The 18,836-nt window shown below is 45.8% G+C and overlaps 1 protein-coding gene across 2 annotated transcripts in view; it reads left to right on the top strand.

Annotated features, from left to right (window-relative positions):
• The window catches only part of CAPZB (capping actin protein of muscle Z-line beta subunit), a 52,934-nt gene continuing 41,630 nt past the window's right edge, over positions 7,533-18,836 (top strand). For both annotated transcript variants that reach the window (XM_021417271.1, XM_021417270.1), the window contains exon 1: positions 7,533-7,685. In XM_021417271.1, the coding sequence (XP_021272946.1) occupies positions 7,683-7,685 (3 nt within the window). In that variant the 5' untranslated portion in view covers positions 7,533-7,682. The remainder of the gene's footprint in view (positions 7,686-18,836) is intronic.

Here is an 18,836-nt window from a genome sequence, read left to right as displayed (position 1 = left end):
TCACTTGTTTTGATGAAGTTCAACTTAGGGAGGAGAAGGCTCTGTTTTAGGAAACTGGAAGTTTTTTAAAAAGTAAGATAAAGACTAAGCTGACAAATAAATTCAGAACTTTCCAAAGTGGGTAAAAATTTTCTGAAGTTGTTTATTATTGTTTGTGCTCTTTGGTTTATCTTAAAGGTGTAACTGTTCTTGGTCTAGAGCAATAATGGAAGGCATGGATTTAACTCCTTCACCAAAGCAAAACGTGAAACATTCACCATAGGCTCTTATTTTTACTTAGTTAACAATCTAGTTGTTTGGGTTTTTTTAGGTTTTTGGAAAGCACATGGTTAAACCAAACCATTGCTGCTTTAAAAGCTCTCACTGGAGAAGGCAGATCTTTTTCCCTGTAAAGGGAGCCTCATTTTCTCCTCTTCCTCATCCACTGTACTCACATCGCTTCACATTGGGGTCAGTATCAAAAATAGAACCATGCATCAAATTGCTTATAAAAATACCAGCAGCATCAAGCAATTTTTTCCCTGACCGGATGAAGAAGTGTTTTCTGAAACCGCTGATCCTGTGGTACATCCCAGTGTGCCAGCTCCACCCTCCTATTTCCAGGCACTCAGACTCAGCTCTGAAAAATATTAGGAGGGAAAAGATATTTGAAGCATCCAGATAATTCTTTTCTTTTTCCCCCAATTTAAACTCCAGCAATCAATATTTTAGAAACAGCCCAGAAATACTGTCTTCTCTTTGGCCTCTGCTGGGTATTTGTTATTGCCAATGTGTAGTCTCACTTCACACTTACTCGTTTTCAGAGTTTTAGAGTTGCTGGAATGCACCATTTCTTCACGGATGAAGGAAGTGGCCGTGAGTTGCTGGGCTGTAAGACGATTTATAAAGGGTCATGCTGCTCTGTAATGGGTCTTGAAGTATTTTGACAGCCTTGTGTCAGGAACCTGATGCTTTAAATCCCTTCTAAGGAGATGGAATAGTTCAGTGTAATTGTTTTGGATGTCCAGATTTCTTCTGAGAAATGTCTGCTTCTTTTAAATCCTGGAGTCACTGACTGATGAGAGGGGTCTCTGGAAAATGTTACCCACTGACAATCTAGAACACATTCTCTGCACCCCTTCTCCCTCACTCACCCAAGGGAAAACTAAGGCAGGAGAGAATGTGTCCAAAGACAGCCTCTTCTGTGCATTGCTACAGTTAGTTGGCAATTAGATCCTTTCCATTTAATATTGAGTATTTATTATTGTATGACTCCAGGGTGATGTTTAGGTCATGTGGTTTTCAAAAACCTGTTTTACATTTCACAGTCTGGCATGAGCTACCTTCCCTCCCTTCTTCCCTTGCACTCTCTTCTCCTTTCTTTCCAGTCTTTTTGTCAGCATAGTAAATAAAAACATGAAAGATAGAAGGGGCTGGGCACTGAAAGAAGCTAGAAAGCTTCACAAATCTCTGTCTTTCTGTGATGGAAATCAAACTGTAGTAGGTTCAGATCTTCTATCACCAGTTGACTTAATTGTGTACCTCACTTAAAGTATTAAAATAATAGGATTGTTCACGGGCTAAACATTAGGCATTGACTTAAATACACTGTGGGTTGTTGTTCAACAGATGGCCATCAAGTAATCAAGAGACAGAACTGGGAAGCTAAGGTGGAGAGGTACTACTGCTGTTCTCCAGAGTTGTTTTTCCCTAGGGAAGAAGCTGTGCAGAGGCTTGCAGAGGGCACAGTCCCTACTTGTACCCAGAGGTGGAGAGCTTCCCTGGTGCTACCCCAACCACAGCTCAACTCTTTAGGCTGTTACTTGTCTTTTCACTCTTTCCCCTAGCATAATGCAATATGGGACAAATTCACATTCACCTCAATATTTTATTTTATTTTTTTTACAAAACTACAACCGACTTTCTTTTAAATCCTGACTTTTTGCCCAGGATGAGCACATCACCTCTTCTTCTGGTGCGAGGCACGTTTTCAATCCTATAGCATCTCTCTTGTCAGTTCCCTGTTGGGCATGAATGTGTTCCCGATCTTCTCTTTTCCAAAGAATACACGTGTAATTTCTCACATATTTTTTAAATAACATGAGTCCCCTCCCACACACACTTTTTTTTCTGCCAAGAGCAGCAGTAATCTGCATAGGAAGACAGCAGCGTAGGAGTTATCTGCTTGAATTGGTTGACACAGCCATAGTGGGTCCCCACTTGCTCTCAGAATGCTTCTTTCATGTTACAGAGAGAATGAGACCCGGGCAGGAAACTTCTCTTGGCCACCACTTCATTTATTTTTTTTCCTCACACTTAGAACCAGTGTTTGCCAGCAGATACTGATGCTTATTTTCCTCTTTGAAAGCCTCCATGCTACTTGAGCCACAACAAAAAGAAGTCTAAATCCAAAGTCTGAGGAAAAAGAAACCCCTTCTCAGCAGGACTTTGCCTTCAAGTGGGAAAAGTGCCAGAGACTCCATTAAGTCTACTTTGCTATTCTTATTGATTTTATGTGGAAGGCAGTCAGATACTGTGGGGATGAACAATAGGCTCAGGGCTGAGGTATGCTGCGTTAGGAAAGAGCTTGTGATGCAGAGTGAGGTATCACTCAGCCCTTTCACAGCGATCACATTCACATTAATAAGCAAGTCCATCCTGTGCCTGTGCTAATGTATTTCATGCCAGTTTTGCAAAGCTGATGTAATGTTACATTCAGCGGTGCTGTACTGCTGGTTACTGTTGTCAGGTACAGCTGATTGAAGTGGAACGTTGAAAAATGGAACAAGATGTGTCAGAGCTTGTGCTAATTCTGCTTTAAGCTGCTTTTGCCATGAATGTGAAGTTTGCCTCAAGAACCTGAAGGAATGCACTTGCATGGAAGGAGTGATCTGAGCTCCTGCTCACTCCCGTGTTTTGGCTGTCTCCCTTGCAGGCATCAGCACTACTATAACACTTCTCATCTTCATTTGATGTGTACTACTTTGTGATCCATTTTTTAGTTTGATAGTTGAAATAGAAAAAGAACTAATGCACTGTACTGATTGAGATTTTCTAATGAATAATCCTGCAGAAGAGTGCTGCTTCTCAGCTCTTTAAGTACTTTCTTCCATTTGCCCGTGTCACTGACTAATTCTATACAGATTCTAACTAGTGAACCATGACTATTGTATTAAGAAGGAATCCAAGCCCTTACAACTCTTTTGGCTGGTATATTAGCACGCTTCCAGTGAAGTGCAACGTGTCAAGGAATGGAAAGTTTTGTGTCTTTCTGGTGCATTTAATCAGCCTCTCCTTGCTTCTCTTTTAATGACAGGCTGCAGACATTATTACTACAGTTAATGACCAAGTTTGACAAGAATGTTGTTTATACTCTTTGCTCAGGCTAAAGACAGTTCTGAGAGGTCGTTTCTGTTGCACTTTTTATACTTAAAATATAAAGGTAAAAGAGCAATCACAAGCACAGAAGTAAACAGCATCCCTGGATACGCAGTGAAGAGGCGTATGCAGAAAAGCAAACAATCCCAGTAATCCTGCAGTCTGCTCTTTGGGACTGATACCTAAAGGAAGCCTCGTGGTCCTTTTCTGAACAGGCTCTGCTGGGTTTGGTGTGGTGAGGTTTCAGATAGGGCTCACACATTTGCCCACGGGCATCACACATTCAGTGAAATGCAACTGGATGGAAATCTATGGGGCGTAGAGCGTGGCTGCAAACAACTCCAAGCTGCTTCTAGAGGCACTGTTCTCATATAAAGGTGGGCAGGTACTTCTGGACTGAAATAAAAAACTATATGGACATTTCAGGCCGCTAAGTTTATTGCTTTTTACATTATTCAAATGAACCTTTAAGGTAGGCAGGTTATCTGCTTGGGTTCTGACGAAGTCTCATTTTGGAGCCTTGTTTTAGTGTTGGTACAGGAAGAGGAGTGCCTCAAACCTCTCCAAATGCACAGTATGTTGCTTTTTACTGAACATTGTATTTTGATTTTCTCACCAGCTCTTGGAAGAGTACCCTCAGCAAAGTTGCCTTGGAATTGGAATGGGAGGGAGGCGGTTTTTATTGTTTGTGCGGCTATTTTGACTGTGTGTACAAAGATCTCCATAGTGAGAACTATCTGTGCCTTGAACACGAAATTCCAAACCATTGGGTAGTGTTGTAGGTACCTCTTTTCTATATTAGTTTCCAAGAAACGCTCAGTTTTCAGCCTCAAATCAAGTGATGCTGCTGGTTTACTGACTGACTAATAAAAACCAGCAAGCTAGACTTTACCATTGCTGGAAGTAGAGACTCTTGCAGCAGTAAATTCAATTTATGAGAACCCCTAATAAAAGTTTACATATCTTTCAAGTGCCTCAAGCTGGACATGAAAGAAAATGGGCAATCTGACTGAAAAAAAAAAAAAGCCTAAGATGTCTTTTTCTTTAGTGGAAAAATGAGCATTCGGTGAAGCGTTAAAGCTTTCTTTAGGACCTTGTTTCTAAGCATGTTCTCAGTTACCTTTGGTCCTGGCTAATGCTGGAATAAACAAAATAAACAGCATTTCACCATGCATGCAACACATGCAAGGAGAATAAAACAGAATCGTGTTGGACCGCAAATGTTGTATGGAGTTCTGGCTAAACGTGACAAGTACTCACAAAAAAAAAAAAAACAAGTATTTATCCTTTTGCTTCCTTGAATACAATCAAAAGTACAGGGAAAGCATATGTATTTTATAGTTGCTGATTAAAAGATCAAAAGCCTCGTTATTCATTGCACATGAATCTGATGTTGTAGGGCTGTTAAGCCACCAACTAACATAATTGTTTGCTTCCTTTGTTTATAGGCCCTCATTCTAAGATGCATAATGCCTGCCACTGAGCCTTTTGAGCACACTCTTGGCTTTAGGTGGATGATTCCATGCTGGGAGGTGCGGGACGTGCCTGGAGTGCAGCTAACTCATTCTCACAGTGCTCAGGTCTATTGAATGTCTCCCACTCACAGACTGAATTAGCTTTGTTTTGTGTCAGCCCCTCCAAGAACTGCAACAGAAGGTAGCATGGCTACAACTGTAGTTACATCCGTGGAGCCTTCTGCCAGCTGAGATCTCCACGCTTTAAATTGCAGCTTACCAGGAAGAGCTTGCTCCTACATCTTAATAAACAAACAAAAAAATTCCCTTAAGCGTGTCCTGCTATAAACAAGCAAAGCAAGCAGCTGGTCCCCATTTGAAAAGACGTTACATCGATTTCAAAAGGAATCTGCAGATTTTCTTAACACAAATATTTTTGGGAAAACAAAAAGCAGCTGTTTATTCTGCTTTCTACCTACTAGCAGGAAAACAAAACCCAGGATGCTTGTATTTCTTCTTGTAAGAAAAACATCCTCTTGGCATCAACGGTCATTCGGATCTCAAACTGTTTAAAATATATGAGGCTGCATTATTCTGCTTTTGCTCTGTCTTCAGCAAGCAGCTAGAAACCTTTTTTGTACATGAACTGTAAGACCTGAAAGCAAAACAATCATTGAGTAGTTTGCATGAGTTCTGTGACAGGAGTTGTGAGGTTTAGAACACGTGTTTTCAAGCTTATGTGTTCTGTCCTCTCAGACCTTGCTGCAATGAAAATGTCCACGTTAGATGCGTGGAACCCTGCAAAAGGAAGGACTCATCTATTGAGTAATGAAGGCTGCCTTTTCTTAATTACTACTGGTAGGGACCTCTGAAGGAATGCAAGGACTGAAGGATGTGGGGACTGGAAAATAGAAGGCGCTTGGATCGCTGCATGTTACAAACTGGCTTCAGGGAGGCTAGGCTGAATAGGACTGGCAAAGAATTGAATTTGGAGACTCTAGAGCAGGAAATGCCTTTTGAGGTCATGTGGCCTCTCTCCTAGACATTATTTCTCATCCTAGGGCTTATTTGGTAGTGGTTTTTTTTTTTAATATGCTTTTGTTTGTGAAGTAACATAGCTCTTTTTTTCCTGAGGTTATCATTCTTCTGCCTTCCACCCTTTGCTTCCCAGAATCATTTTGTTTCTACACCAAAAAGACCAAAGGTTGAAAAACAGCGACAGAGGAATGAAAAAAGAAACAAATAAACCAAATGTAGGCCAAGGTTAACTTAGAAAAATGGGTGACAGCAACGGTCATCAACAGATAGGACAGTTTGGGTTTTATAATGCGTGTGATAACTGTTACATGGGGATGTGGTCTTGTGTTGTGCAAGCTGACCTCCGACAGTTCCGCCTTGCACTGGCTGGCAGCTCATGCTAGCACACATCACGTCCCTGGAAACCAGCTTGTTGCCTTGAACCTGAAAGTTGTGGCTGTTTTGCCCTGTGTTGTTAAGTGAGCACAGCCCGAGTTGTCATCTCTTGGAAGGTTCTGCGTGGTATCTGAGAGCTGCTGAAATTCACGGTTGAACCAAAACCATCTGTGATAATGTCTTAGTGGAAAGTCAGAGCTTGGCCTTGGCTATCTCCTGGCGGGCGGATGGACCGCAAACCGTTACCTCCCAGGAAAAAATGAAGCGCTTCCCTTAAGAATACATCAGTTCTGTTACGATTGCACACAGGCCGTGGAGTTTCACACCATTGCATCAGAGCAGGAAGCAATGCATGACTCCCCTTGAAGCATTTCCAGTTTCTACAGCAAACGGAGGAAAGCAAATGGAACAAGAGCGGGGCTTTTGGCTCACCATGGCCAAGCCCTTAATACAGGAGCCAGGGAGCATCAGCAGAGGGTTCCCAGGATCCCCGCACCAAAGCTCCTGTGAAGCACAGGCCAAAAAATTGCTCCCAAAAAGCTGCAAAGGAAAGCTGTGCCGTTATTGACTCATGCTCTCCTGGGGCTGCACAGGAAGGACGGTCAGGAATGGGGATCAGTTTAACCTGAGATCATCAAAAGGCAAACTAGTGTTTTAGGAATAGATTTCTTCCTAGGACAGTCAGAGGAAAGCAGAAATGGTTTATTTACGCATACACCCAGATTCGTTGATGTTTATCTCATAGCTGAGATCTCTATCAGCTTCTTGAACCCTGAAGTCATCAAAATATGCAAGCACCTGCTCACCTTCCAGCAGGCACACGCATGCTTTATGGAATCAAAGCTAAGCTCCCAAGCAAGCTAGATGCTTGCAGTTCAAATTAGCCTTCTCCTTAATTAGCCAGAGGCCGACTATTCCTCATCACCTGTCCTCTGGGGCTGAAGAAATGGAGGAGAGAGCGGCAGCACACGTAAACCCGTAAGCTGCAGCTCGCAGCGCTAAGCCCCGCTCTCCCTTCCACCTTGGGGCGGTTTCAGGCTCTCGGAGCGTTCAGGCAGAACCACGACAGCGGCGCGCCGGCGCGCTCCCGCAGGCCCCGCCCCTTGCCCCTGATTGGCCGCGCTCCTTCCGGTCTCAGCTTTCCCCACCCCCGCGCTGACGTTGGTAGCGCCTCGCGCTGCTCCCCCCGCCCCGCTGCGGGGAATGGTTCCTCCCGCCCTTCCCTCCCGCCCCGTACGCGCGCAGCGCTCCATACTTGGCGATGGCCGGCGAGCCGCGCTCTGATTGGTCGGCCAGTGGCGAGAGGGCGGGGCGGCGCGGCGCTGACCCGGATGTTCACTCCTAGGCAACGGCGGAAGTGGAAGGGCCGCGGCCTGCCTCGGAAGGAGGGAGAGCGGAGCGGAGCGGACCGGGAGGCGCCGCCGTTGCCACCGCCCAGCGCAGCCCCGCCGAGCCGCCATGGTGAGCGCCGCGCGGGAAGCGCCGGGATCCGCCGTTTCCAGCCCCGCAACCGTACCCCGCCGCTTCCTTTTCCCTCCCCCGGGGCGGCGGTGAGGGAGGCCCCGGCTGCGGCCTGCACCGGGGGAGGCCGTGGGGGCAGGCCCCGAGGGGGGCGGTGGAGCAGGGCCCGGGGCTCCGTAGGGTCTGGCGCCTCCCGGTCCTGCCGTTTAACGGAGACGGAACGGGCGGGCGGAGCGCTGCCTCGAGTCCCGCGTCCCCCCGCAGCTGTGCGGAACCAGGAACCGGCGCCGTGCGGGGCGGCCGAGCCCGTCCGGGGCAGCACCGCTGCAGTGTGCGGGGCTCCCAGGCTTCAGATTGGAGTCTCTGGCTTCTGCAGCCGCGTAGCGCAGCCCCGGCCGCGAAGTGCAGGCGGGATGAGCTCGCCCAAGGGACAAAGCCTTCAGTTTCCCTTCGGTACTGTGTGTGGAGGGGGTGCAGCCCTGGAGGTCTCAACCCCTCTGGGCGCACCCAGCAGTAAGGGCGGAGCTGTCCTGCTGTGCCCGGCCCTCCTGGCGGGGTGCCCGCCGAGCCCCTGTAAGACAGTGTGCCTCTAGGGCTATAATTGTTCTGGTGCTTGGTGCTGCTCAGGAATTTGTGGTTTGACAATTGTTTAAGAATATTCAAAAATAGTTGGGTTAAAAATGTGCCTAGCTGTGCCTAAAGACTGGTTGAGTAATCAATCCTTTGCTTTAACTGTAAGAATTTTAGAGGCAATATCTTATGCTTTCCTCTGGAGGCTGGAGGTCCTGGCGATCCCACCACTTGTATGGTACAGGATGAAGATCTTTGGTTTCTAGTGGAAGGTGAAGAATGCTTACAATCAAGATTCTGTGCCTGCTGGAGCAAAGGTGTGCATGGCACCTGAGTGTGGGACTGGCATGATGGAGCATCTGACTTCACCTGTGAATGTTAGACCAAGAGGCCTGGCTGAAGTCTGTGTGCATGAGACCTGCTGCAGGATTTATTAGTCAGGATTCCAACCAACTGTCCTGACTTCTGCCGTAGCAGAAATCCTCACAGAGAAAGAACTGAAGGAAAACAAACAGGCTTCATGTACAATGACAGTGGTGATACCTGCTGCTTCTTTTAAGGGAACGCAGAAGTGTTCTGTGAGAATAATGCAATTGAGGTGTAAGTGTGGCTTTATCCCTCTTTTAGAGGAGGTGCAAGCCCTTTAGAAGTTTTGTGAGTGCTATAAGCTTTTGCTGTCTTCTGATTTCTCATGTTTAGTAATGGAGAGCAGTGAGCACAGTAGAAAGCTGACCAGGATCTCCAGTACTGTGCTAGCCTCAGCTGTTGGGTGGACTTCAGGTAGGAACCTGTGGCAGCTGCCCCGTTATTTGTGTGTTGTGGTGGCTGCGTACACACCCCAAGGCTTGCTCACGGAATGGGGCAACTGGAGTGTGGTTTATCCTGGTCTGCTGCAAGAAAGATCACTGGGCTTGGTTACAAGAGGCAAATGAGCTGTGGTGATGTGTTAATAAAACCTTGCTCTGAGAACCAATGTTATGCAGACAGGGCAATTCTGGCACCCAGTTACAACTGCCAGTGTTTAGAGTATTCGTCAGGATCTTTTGATTTAGTGGACAGTGCTCACATGGAGCATGAAGGTGCTAAAATGGCACTGGCAGCTGCTGGTTTTATGCAGGTGCTGCCAAAGCAATGTATGATTTGTGAAACTGAACAACTAAAGATTATGCTTCTTCATCTCCTTGAACTTGTGAGTCTGCTTCTGATTGTGATTGTGTCACTCTTGAAACCCATGGCATCAGCTCTGGGAAGGTTCTCAGTGCCCACAGCAAGTCCTTTGCACCTTGTGTCTTCTGAGAAATCCTGGCTCGAGTTATTTTTGTAGAGTCCGTGTTTTGTTAGCCAAGTGTATGAGCTTCTCTAAATGCTGTCTTAAAAGGCAAATTCCCAAAGTAACCAAGTTGGTGGATATTGTTGGGATAGGGAATACTGCCATTGCAGTTGGTGCTGAGTCTTTGGCTTGAGAATATTTTTCCTTTGTTGATGAACCACAAGATCTTCAAACAGGATTTCCTCATATGGTAGATATACATGCTGATATCTTATTAGTTGACATCTGGGAATAAAACAGAATGAAAGCACAGTTTAACTATTCTGAATTACTATTTTTAGTGCTTACTGCATTAGTAGTTAAATGATTCTCTTTGGGAAAGACATGTTCTTGTTCTGCAGTTGTCTGCTGGGCTTCTCAGTTGAGTTTCCCACGCAAAGGATGGCTGATGAGCTCCTGGCTGCGCGTGGAGATTTCTCCTGCCTGCCTTTTGGAGGTGTGTTTGGTCATGTCCAATGGTTCCTTACTCTAATTCAGTTGTAGAGTTGATTTCTTTTTCCTCCCCTTGAGCTGGTGCACGTCATCGCTGTGCTGCCTTGAGTTTTAGCTCACTGTGAAGCTGTTTCAGCATCTGAAGAGCTAGCGATTTTACTACTTAAGTGTGAAGTTTTGAAAGGTGTCTGTGCACACAGCAGGGGCTGGAGCTCAGGTCTGTGCTAAGCTTGGTTCTCTATCCCACGTCTGTACAATACACTGATTGTGTTTTTTCCAGTCAAAAGACAAAATTCCCAAAGTTAAAGATGCTTAAAATGAAACTGGTCTTCTGTTTTCATATGTATCCTTAGTCAGTCACTGTGTGTTATCATTTCACCCTTCCCTGATGATTGAAGGAATTCTGAAGAGTTTGGAATGCCCAACCAAACCTTTGTTTCTCTTGCCCAAGTGCACAAGGTCCAAAGCATGTGTATTCCTCCCAGTTTGCCCATTTTTCCTAATCCTTTGCCATTTCCAGCAAGGAAGGGGAAAAATCTCACTTTAAAACCATAGGATTTCAAATATGGATTTCCATTAATGGTGTTATTCATGTGGTGTGAAGGGGCAATGAATGTCTGGGCACTATAAACCTTTTCCCACCTTCCTGGTCCCTCTAGCTGTGCTCTGTCTGGTGCAGGGTTTGTTTGCTGGTAGGTTATGCTAGTTACACTGCTGTTCCAACTTGAACAGGAATTCAAGGGTGAATGCTGGTCAAGGAAGTCTTAAAGATATTTCCCTGTTTGTCGAGCTGAGAGGTTTTATTCTGAGGAGAAAATGGAGAATGCTTGAGGAAGCTGCTCTGCTTGTTTCCTAATTATAAAGTTGTAATTTTCCACAATAGACGCTGTCTGGGTAGTGCCAAATGCAGTGGCAACCCAATCCTTCTGGCTTTTTAGCTGCAACAAATTTCTGAGTTCAGGAATCAGAAATGGGATCTGTTTCCTATCTGTGATGGTTTAAAATAGGCTTTTATTTAGAATTACTTTAATTGTGTCAGGTAATACCTTGTGCTTGGTTTCCTTGAATGGTGGCTTGGGTCTTTGGCATCAAAGAATCAGACAGATTTCCTTGCATTATTTGGTTCTCTTCTTTGGCCCTGCTGTCCTCCTCTAGGATTTAGAATGGAAGTGTGCAACGTGCCACGAGCTTGTGCTCTTTGTGCTACCTCATCCGAGTTGGGCTGAGGAATTGGAGAATGTGTTTGTAGGCACTCGTCTGATCCAGCTGCCCTTCTCATAAATTACCTGCTTTATTCCTGCTCAGTGCAAATTCAACCTTACTGCTTTATATTCCAGCAGCATAGCTTGTGTCATTTACCAGCACGGGGTTGATTTGGGAGTCCTGCCTCTCGGTTTAAACCAGTAAGGTGCTGCTCAAAGTGTTCAGAGCCGTGCTGTAGAGCAAGTCATTTCTGGTGCCGTTCTTCTGATGGCAGAGAGGATGTCCTCCAGGTCTCTTAGTTACAGAAAGCAGAGAGTTCTGACTTGGTGCAGTGCCTTGGGATTTCCATCACGTCCTTGTTGCAAAATGGGAGGGCGACCAGTCTGGGTGAAAGCAGAACCCAGGATCTGAGAATTTTAGCACCGTCAGCTAGACGAGAAGGAAGACAGCACTTTTAAGAAAGAGGATTTTGTATGGAAGGAAAAAGGGTTGAGGTGGCACTGAAGACATAAGCTTAGTGGTTGCTGTAAGCTATCAATCCACGCCACCATAAATAAAATACTTTTTATTTCCTCGGGGAATTTTGTGTTCCTTCAGGTGATACTTTCTATCTTCTCTGTTTGCCAAAGTGCTGAGCTTGCAAGCCATGTCCTGCAACCTGGCTTCCCCTTTTTGCTTTGGGAAATAGCTGGATTTAAAAAAAAAAAAAAGCTTGCTGGGGTGGCTGCGTGATAGCTGTGCTGGCAACTTGAGGTGGGCTCAAGAAATAAGAGATGGTTTTGTTGTTGGGTTTTTTTTTTTTCTTTCTTTTGGGTAAGTTAATTCAAAGGATGAGAAAACTGTGAAATGGTGGAATGAGGTAAAATATCAGCTGCATCATGCTGACTGCAGCAGGTGAAAGCTGCGTGTATCCAGCGCTTCCTATCACTGTGCCAATCCAGGGCTCATCTTGGAGAGGTTTGGGTGCAGTGTGGAGAGCAGATGTGATCTTGGCTCAATGCTGACTGCTGTGCTGGATGGTCAAGTATGGTTTTCACGTGGCTGTTGGTACAGGTGGAGGTGCTACAGAGCATGGTCAGGTGAAAATTGGCTTAAGGGAGTAACTTTGTATGGAACTGAAAGGGAGATCTGAAATTGATTGAGATTGGCTGGTAGGTGTTAGGTGAAGCACTGCTCCAATGTAACCTGTCTGTACTTCTTACGTGTGTTAAAACCTTGGGAAACAAATGCATCGCTGGATTGCACACTGTGTGACCTGGGGGTAGGTCAGGTGTGTTCACAAGCAGCAAGAAAAGCATTAAAAAAAGATGGAAACATTGGGCAAGCCTTGGAGTTATGGCAAAGGAAGGAATTCCAGGGAGCATGAGCATCTGATTGGATGGAGGTGGGAGTTTCATGACCTCAGTGTAGGCAGAACCAGCAGCTTCCTAGTTTAAGACTTTTAATTTGTACCACTGGACCCATTGGATGCAACCGAACTGTTTGCAAGCTTTGAGGTGTAATCAGCAAGGTGCATTCTGCTGGGCACAGCCGAAAGGCATATTAACCTACTTCTGTGACCTTTTAGGCAATCGGAGAACGCTGGGGGATGAGAGCTAATTAGATAACCTCTCCCTGTCTCCTCGCTGCCCTGCCAGGCATCCGATTACTTGCCAGAGTTATCCCATGAATTTACAACCCCAGCTACGAGACTTCGGGGCGCTGGAAAATGCTGAGCTGGTCCCAAAGCAGCGACCAGGAGCTCAGGGCTGCACTAACAGCCCAGCATGAAGTTGTGTTGATTAGGTTCTCAGTCAGCGTTGTCTGTTCGTAGTCATTTGGCGATAGGGTATGTGCCTCCCTGCTGCTCTAACAACGTGTGCTTTCTCTCATGTTTTTGATGCTAGTAACTTGCATGGAAAAAATCTAGGTCGCAGTCGGCTGGAAGGAGAACGTGCATCTGTCAGGCCAGGAGCAGCTCGCTGAGCTTGGCTGTTTCTGCAGGAGAAAAAAAAAATCTCCATTGGATTTGGGCAGCTCTTCTTCTGATAGTTTCGTGACCAAGTTGATTGGAATGTGAAGCGAGCAGCACGTGGGATAAAACAGCGCTTCGAAGAGATCAGCCGGGATTAAAAGAAAGCGTGGCGTGCGGTGTGCTCGCAGATGGCCGGGATGGCAAATGGCAGTGCTGAATCTCAAGAGCTGTTGGGTTTGTGGCGATTAGTTTTTATATTTAAAAATAAAATCGAAGGATTTCCTGTCTAATCACACCCATCTGAAGCTGCTGAACGCCCCGCGCGTTCAGCCATGAGCATGCACTGATAAACAAGTAGTTTCTTTGAGAGGTACCAAAGTCTGATACCTCGGTGCTGCTCTCTGGAAAGGAACTGTGGCTCACAATGGAGCTTCCTATTTTGGAATCTCCTGATAGCAGCACATGCTGCAACACGGAGCTCCTCGAGTGTCTGGGGCTGGGATCTTGTGTTTTCCTACAGATTTTTTTCTTAATTTCTTCTGCTACTTTAATTTCTAGAAGCGGCAGGCAGAACCTGGCTGGCCTGCTGGAGCTGAGCTCGGTGCTGCCCTTGCTAAGGGTACCAGCAGCAAAAAGAAAGCGGTCTGTCTCTAAAGACTGATTTGGGCGCTTCCTCTGCAGTATTTGGATGGAAGGCCAGAAGGTGATCTGTGAGAAACAGGTCATCAGGCTGGGGAACCACCTGTCCCATTGGCTTATTTCAACGGGTGAGCGACTCAGGTAGTCAGAAGCAGTAGGCCTGCAAAGAGAGAATGAAGTGGGAAGGTGGGGATAAGGGACTCAGCAATTTGGGATGCATCCGGAGGGCTGAAGCGAAGGGTTGCACAAAATGATCTCGTGGAGGTAATGGGAGTTTTCAGCCGAAGGGCTGACGGGGTCAGGAAGAAGATCCTTTGAACAGTTTCCTGTTGCAAGTTCTGCGAAAACGTGTCGCTGCTCAGCAGTAATGCTGCGCTGGGTGAGTCAGGGTGAGCCCGCACACAGGGGAAGGGGAGCAGGGCCTTCGTTGGAAAGCAAGAGGTGCTTGCCTGCACAGTGCCTTGTGCATGCCCTGGTGTTTGTGGAGCTCCGGAAAGGGATTAAGGTACAGTGCTGACTTGAGTCGCAAGGAAATATCTGGAGGCATCTAAAGTTACTGGATGCATTAAGTGACGCTGAATGGTTGCAGTGTCAGAAAAGCAGCCTGCGCCGGGATGTCTGCAGTGGGGTATGTGCATGCTTGTGCTGCAGCCAGCAGCTATTCCGATAGCCAAGCCGCTCAGCAGATACACGAGCTTCCTTACAAAGTGGTTGCATGATTCGGATACGTTCTCGTGTCTCGGGACTGTCACAGGTTTTTGGGTTTTTTTTGCATTTTCTTTAATTCTGTTTGGTGAAAATTTCCTATTTCTGTAGAAATACCTAACAAAGAAAATGCGATTTTGTTTCACACCCACCCTTAAACCAAGCAAAAAGACACGGCCGTTGTGCAGTAACGTTTGCCTAATTAAACTTCCTAATGTTGCTTAGACTAAGGTGGTCAGCTCTGCAGTCAACTTGAGTGACTTTAATCCCGTTTATTAAAAGTCAGCAATGTGGTTTTGCAGTCTGCAGGTTTTCTGTGCTGTCTCCTTTTTGCTCTTTCATGTGGGGCTAATAGATTGCATATTCACTTGATGCCATGATTTATTGGGAAACGACTTTTTGCAAACTTTACGCTTCACAGGAATTCTTGGCAGAAGATGAAAGCCAGTAAATTACATTGTCATGTTCAGTGACAAGTTTAATAAATAAAACATTGTTTCTGTTACCCAGAAGACAAACACTGGTGCAGAAATCATTAGTGATGGTGGAAAAAGGTCAAGATGAATAGCCTGTTCCCAGAAAGCCTCGGTGCTGGTCCACCCTGCTCTTCTGTTTGTTGGACAGATGAGAGACTTGCACTGGGCTTTACACTGCACCTGTGGATGTGCTAGCAGGAGCTGAAGTGCCTCTAGCTGAAACACAGCCCCAGGGAGTGCAAACTGGCTGCAGAACGTGCTCCAGGAGCTGCTAAATTCCTCCTTCTATAGTAAAGAGTTACAGTCCAGTGGCCTGCCCCAAACTGTCGGGGTTGTTAGGTTTTCCTCAATTGGTGTAAAGTAGTTTGACAGATAGTTGTTCCATGAGACTGAGCTTCTTGGTAAGGGAGCGTAATGGGCTGTGGTTTGTTTTGATGGAAATGCCTTCAGTGTGCTGTAATCCACTTTGGTAATTGTTTCTGAGGTTGGGCAAGGGTGTTGGGTAGTGCCCCGTGAGCACTGGGCAGCGCTCACCTGAGTTGGAGGTAAGAATTATGAAGCCAAAAGACAAAGGTTGAGTCAAAGGGCACTTGAAAGCATCTGCTGAAAGTTAAAGCAGCAAGGATTTGGGAAAAGGCTGCCTGCAAGCTTTGAGGAGATTGCTGAGTGTGACTGCAGGAGGAGACCTCTGGGGTAGTTGCTCCTGCATGACCAGTGCCACTCTTTCTGTCCAGAACTTGCCTGAGTTGTGCTGTCAGCCTGAAATAGTGATGAGGATCCAGTGTCATTAGCCTGCTGGTGGCAATGAAACTTAAGCTGCCTCATTTGCTCTCCTTCCCGTGGATTATTTTAGTTCCTATGCAAGCCTTTGGAGCAGATGTCTAAGTTACTCTCCCCTGCAGAAGGTCTGTGAGGAAGAGATGCCTTGTGAGTGCCTGTCTCTGAGGTTTGTGTCTATTCAGGTCATGGACCAACGCAGAACAAAAGCCGGTCAGGGTCGTGCTCTCAGTGTTTGACAAGCACACAGGTGATTTTTGTCAGCGCGTACAGCACCTAGATCTGAATTTAGAGAACAAGCTTGAATGTGTTTTCAGTCCTCAATTAGTGCTAGTGCTGCATTTTCATGGCTTCCTCAGCTGTTTTAAAGGGGAGAGCAGAGGAGAATGAAGGAAGTATGTTCTGCAGGAGAGGATTCAATGTGGTATGATGGGTAGAGTTGCTCTGTAAGTATAGGTTACATGGTAATGCAAGGACAGCACTTTTGGCTAAAATCTCACAATCCATCGCTTCTTGCTTTTGTTCTAATCTTTAATCCTTCTCGCTTCACATCTGTGGAATGAGCATTCCCTGCAGCTGCTCTGTCTTGTTTGATCTTGACCACAGCTAATGTAACAGCAAACTGAGCTAAATGTTACTAAAGATATGTGATGGCCGTAATGCTTGGGGAAGATAAAAGCCTCTGGATCCCATCCTAACCGGAGAGCAGTCCAAGAGAAGGAGTCTGCCTGCATCAGCATCATGATCAGATTATTAAAAGAACTACTCTTTATTGCTATCCATGATGTAATGTATCCTCAGCTTTTACTACATGTGATTGTTTCTTAAATATGCTTTCTCCCACCGGTGCGCCTTGCTGCCACGAAGCCGTGATTTATAACAATATTACGAGTGGTTTTAGGTAGGACCTGCCAGAAGAGGGTTAATAGTCAAGGGAAAAATTACGAAGGAAAACAGATTGCAAGGGATATGTGCAGCTGATGGAAGTGTCATGAATGCACAACTTACCGGGGATTCGTAGATTGTATGGAGCTATTCCCCTTCCCATCTAATATCCTACAAAGTGAATGCTGACAGCCTGTTGTGCTGGGAGCCGGCAGGGAATCCTGCACTTAACATACGACTGTGCTTCTCATTACTCAGGGTTACAATAATTCAACCCTTTGCTAAGGCTTTGAGCAGTAATACTATCCTATTGTGTAATTTGAAAGAGGAGGCTTCTGCCTTTTGAGCTCGGGAAGTTGGCAAGGAGTAAAATGACGAGGAGGATGGGAAGCCGCGTATCTGTTTCAATTAGAGAAGTTTAGTGTTTAGTGCCACAAAGCTGAAACATTAGTCAGACATTCCTGTTGGGAGAACTGGCAGGAAATAATATGATTTACAATCTGGGGTATGTCTGCAACTTAAAAGGAAGAGAAAAAGTCATTTGCTGGTTGCGTACTTCTGGTCCTGGGTTAATTTACGGAGGTATTTTGCTTGTAAGCCGACCAGCGATCAAAGCGCTCCGATGTGTGGTTGCTTCAAATTGCCTAAGTTTAAGCAAATATTCTATTTTCGGCGTCCCTTTTGGGTTTTTATCTTTTATTTCAGTTCTCTGAAAATGGAGATGCCAGCTTGTGCTTGAAGTTGGGTAACTTTTCAGATTCCAGGCTGGAGCAAACCTGAGTACGAGCAGCTTGCAAACCTCCAGGTCAGCACCAGGGGCCTGGCAGCCACGCCATGTGTTCAGCCAGAGTGTTCAGCTGGTAAACATGGGCAGCACTGCACAAATAATGGATGTTTTTACATGTGGTGTGGGTTTTTTTTTTTAACCTTAATCATAACTTCTGAAGTCATTTTTAGGTCATCTAGTTCTTCTCAACTTGCATCAGAGACTGGAGACGGCGTGGGTCAGTGCGGCACAGCCAGACCTGGTGTGGACGGGCATTATGCTGGCTTCTAGTTGGAAAGATTTGCTGGCCCAGGCGGCTTATTTCCCAGAACAGGGTGAAATAGGGAGAAGCACCCAGTGCAACAGCACTTGGCTGCCCCAGCTGTTTCTCTTGGTTCAGGAGTGAGCTCAAGGCAGGAAGACAACACAGAAGTGAAACCAGTCTGGTTTTCTTTTTGAAGAAAACGCTGAATTCTGTTTGTGCTCAGCAGTAACGTAGGCAAATGAGCAGGAGCCGTCCAAACTCGGCTGCGGGGCCCGAGGAATTCAGCCTGCAGGGTGATGTGATATGCAGGGGTCAAGCTTTGAAATGAGGCTTCTAAAACCTGGGAGTGTGGGTTAAATCTCAGGTAGCTGGCAATGGGGAGTTGGGAAGACGTGTGAAGCCTGTGAGCTTCTGTAAATGCGCGTAGTGGCTTCCTTACTCCTTGCAGTTCACATCCGCTTTCATGCTAGCTGCCTACACATGTAAGGTCAGAGGAGTCCCTTGCTCTGAAAAAACAATGACCTTAACGTGCCCCTGTTTCAGGCATTGGAACATGGAAACACAATAGTTTACTACACAATCAACAAACCCTCCCCAAAACAATCAAACAAAACCGTACTAACTTCCTGGGTTCTTTCTTTGTGGCTTCTGCATTGAAGGACATCTGTTCCTCCTCAGCCTTGGAACAATATTGCTTATAGTGTGAGCAGAATAAAGAAGCGTGTGCACAGCCATACCTCTGTGCAACTGTGCACTTAGATAACAAATCGTGGTGGAAAAAATCAGTTGAATTGAGCCTTGGTGCAGTGCTTAGGTGAGAGACTTGTGGCTGTTTTGAGGGTTTCTGTCTTTGCTGTGCTTGGTGTATTTGCCAGAGACTGCAAAGAAGAGCAGAATGCAGGCAAAGGAAGCTAAACAACCACTCCTGTAGACATATTCATAACATTTTGCCCTGCAGTAGTATCATGGGAGCACTATAGCAGATGCTTAAGTGGAGATTGTAGATAGCCAGATATCTTAGAGGAAACTTATTAAGGAGCTTTCATCTCAGCTAATATTTTCAGTCTTTGAGATTCCTACGATCTCTTAAATCCTTCAGTGGCTTGAGCTGTAATAAAACTTCATTTAGAATTTCTGTCTGAACTCCCT

Source organism: Numida meleagris, chromosome 20, assembly GCF_002078875.1.
Source record: "Numida meleagris isolate 19003 breed g44 Domestic line chromosome 20, NumMel1.0, whole genome shotgun sequence".
NCBI lineage: Eukaryota > Metazoa > Chordata > Aves > Galliformes > Numididae > Numida > Numida meleagris.
The sequence above is the reverse complement of the archived record's forward strand: the minus strand, read 5'-3'. Positions and strand labels throughout refer to the sequence as shown.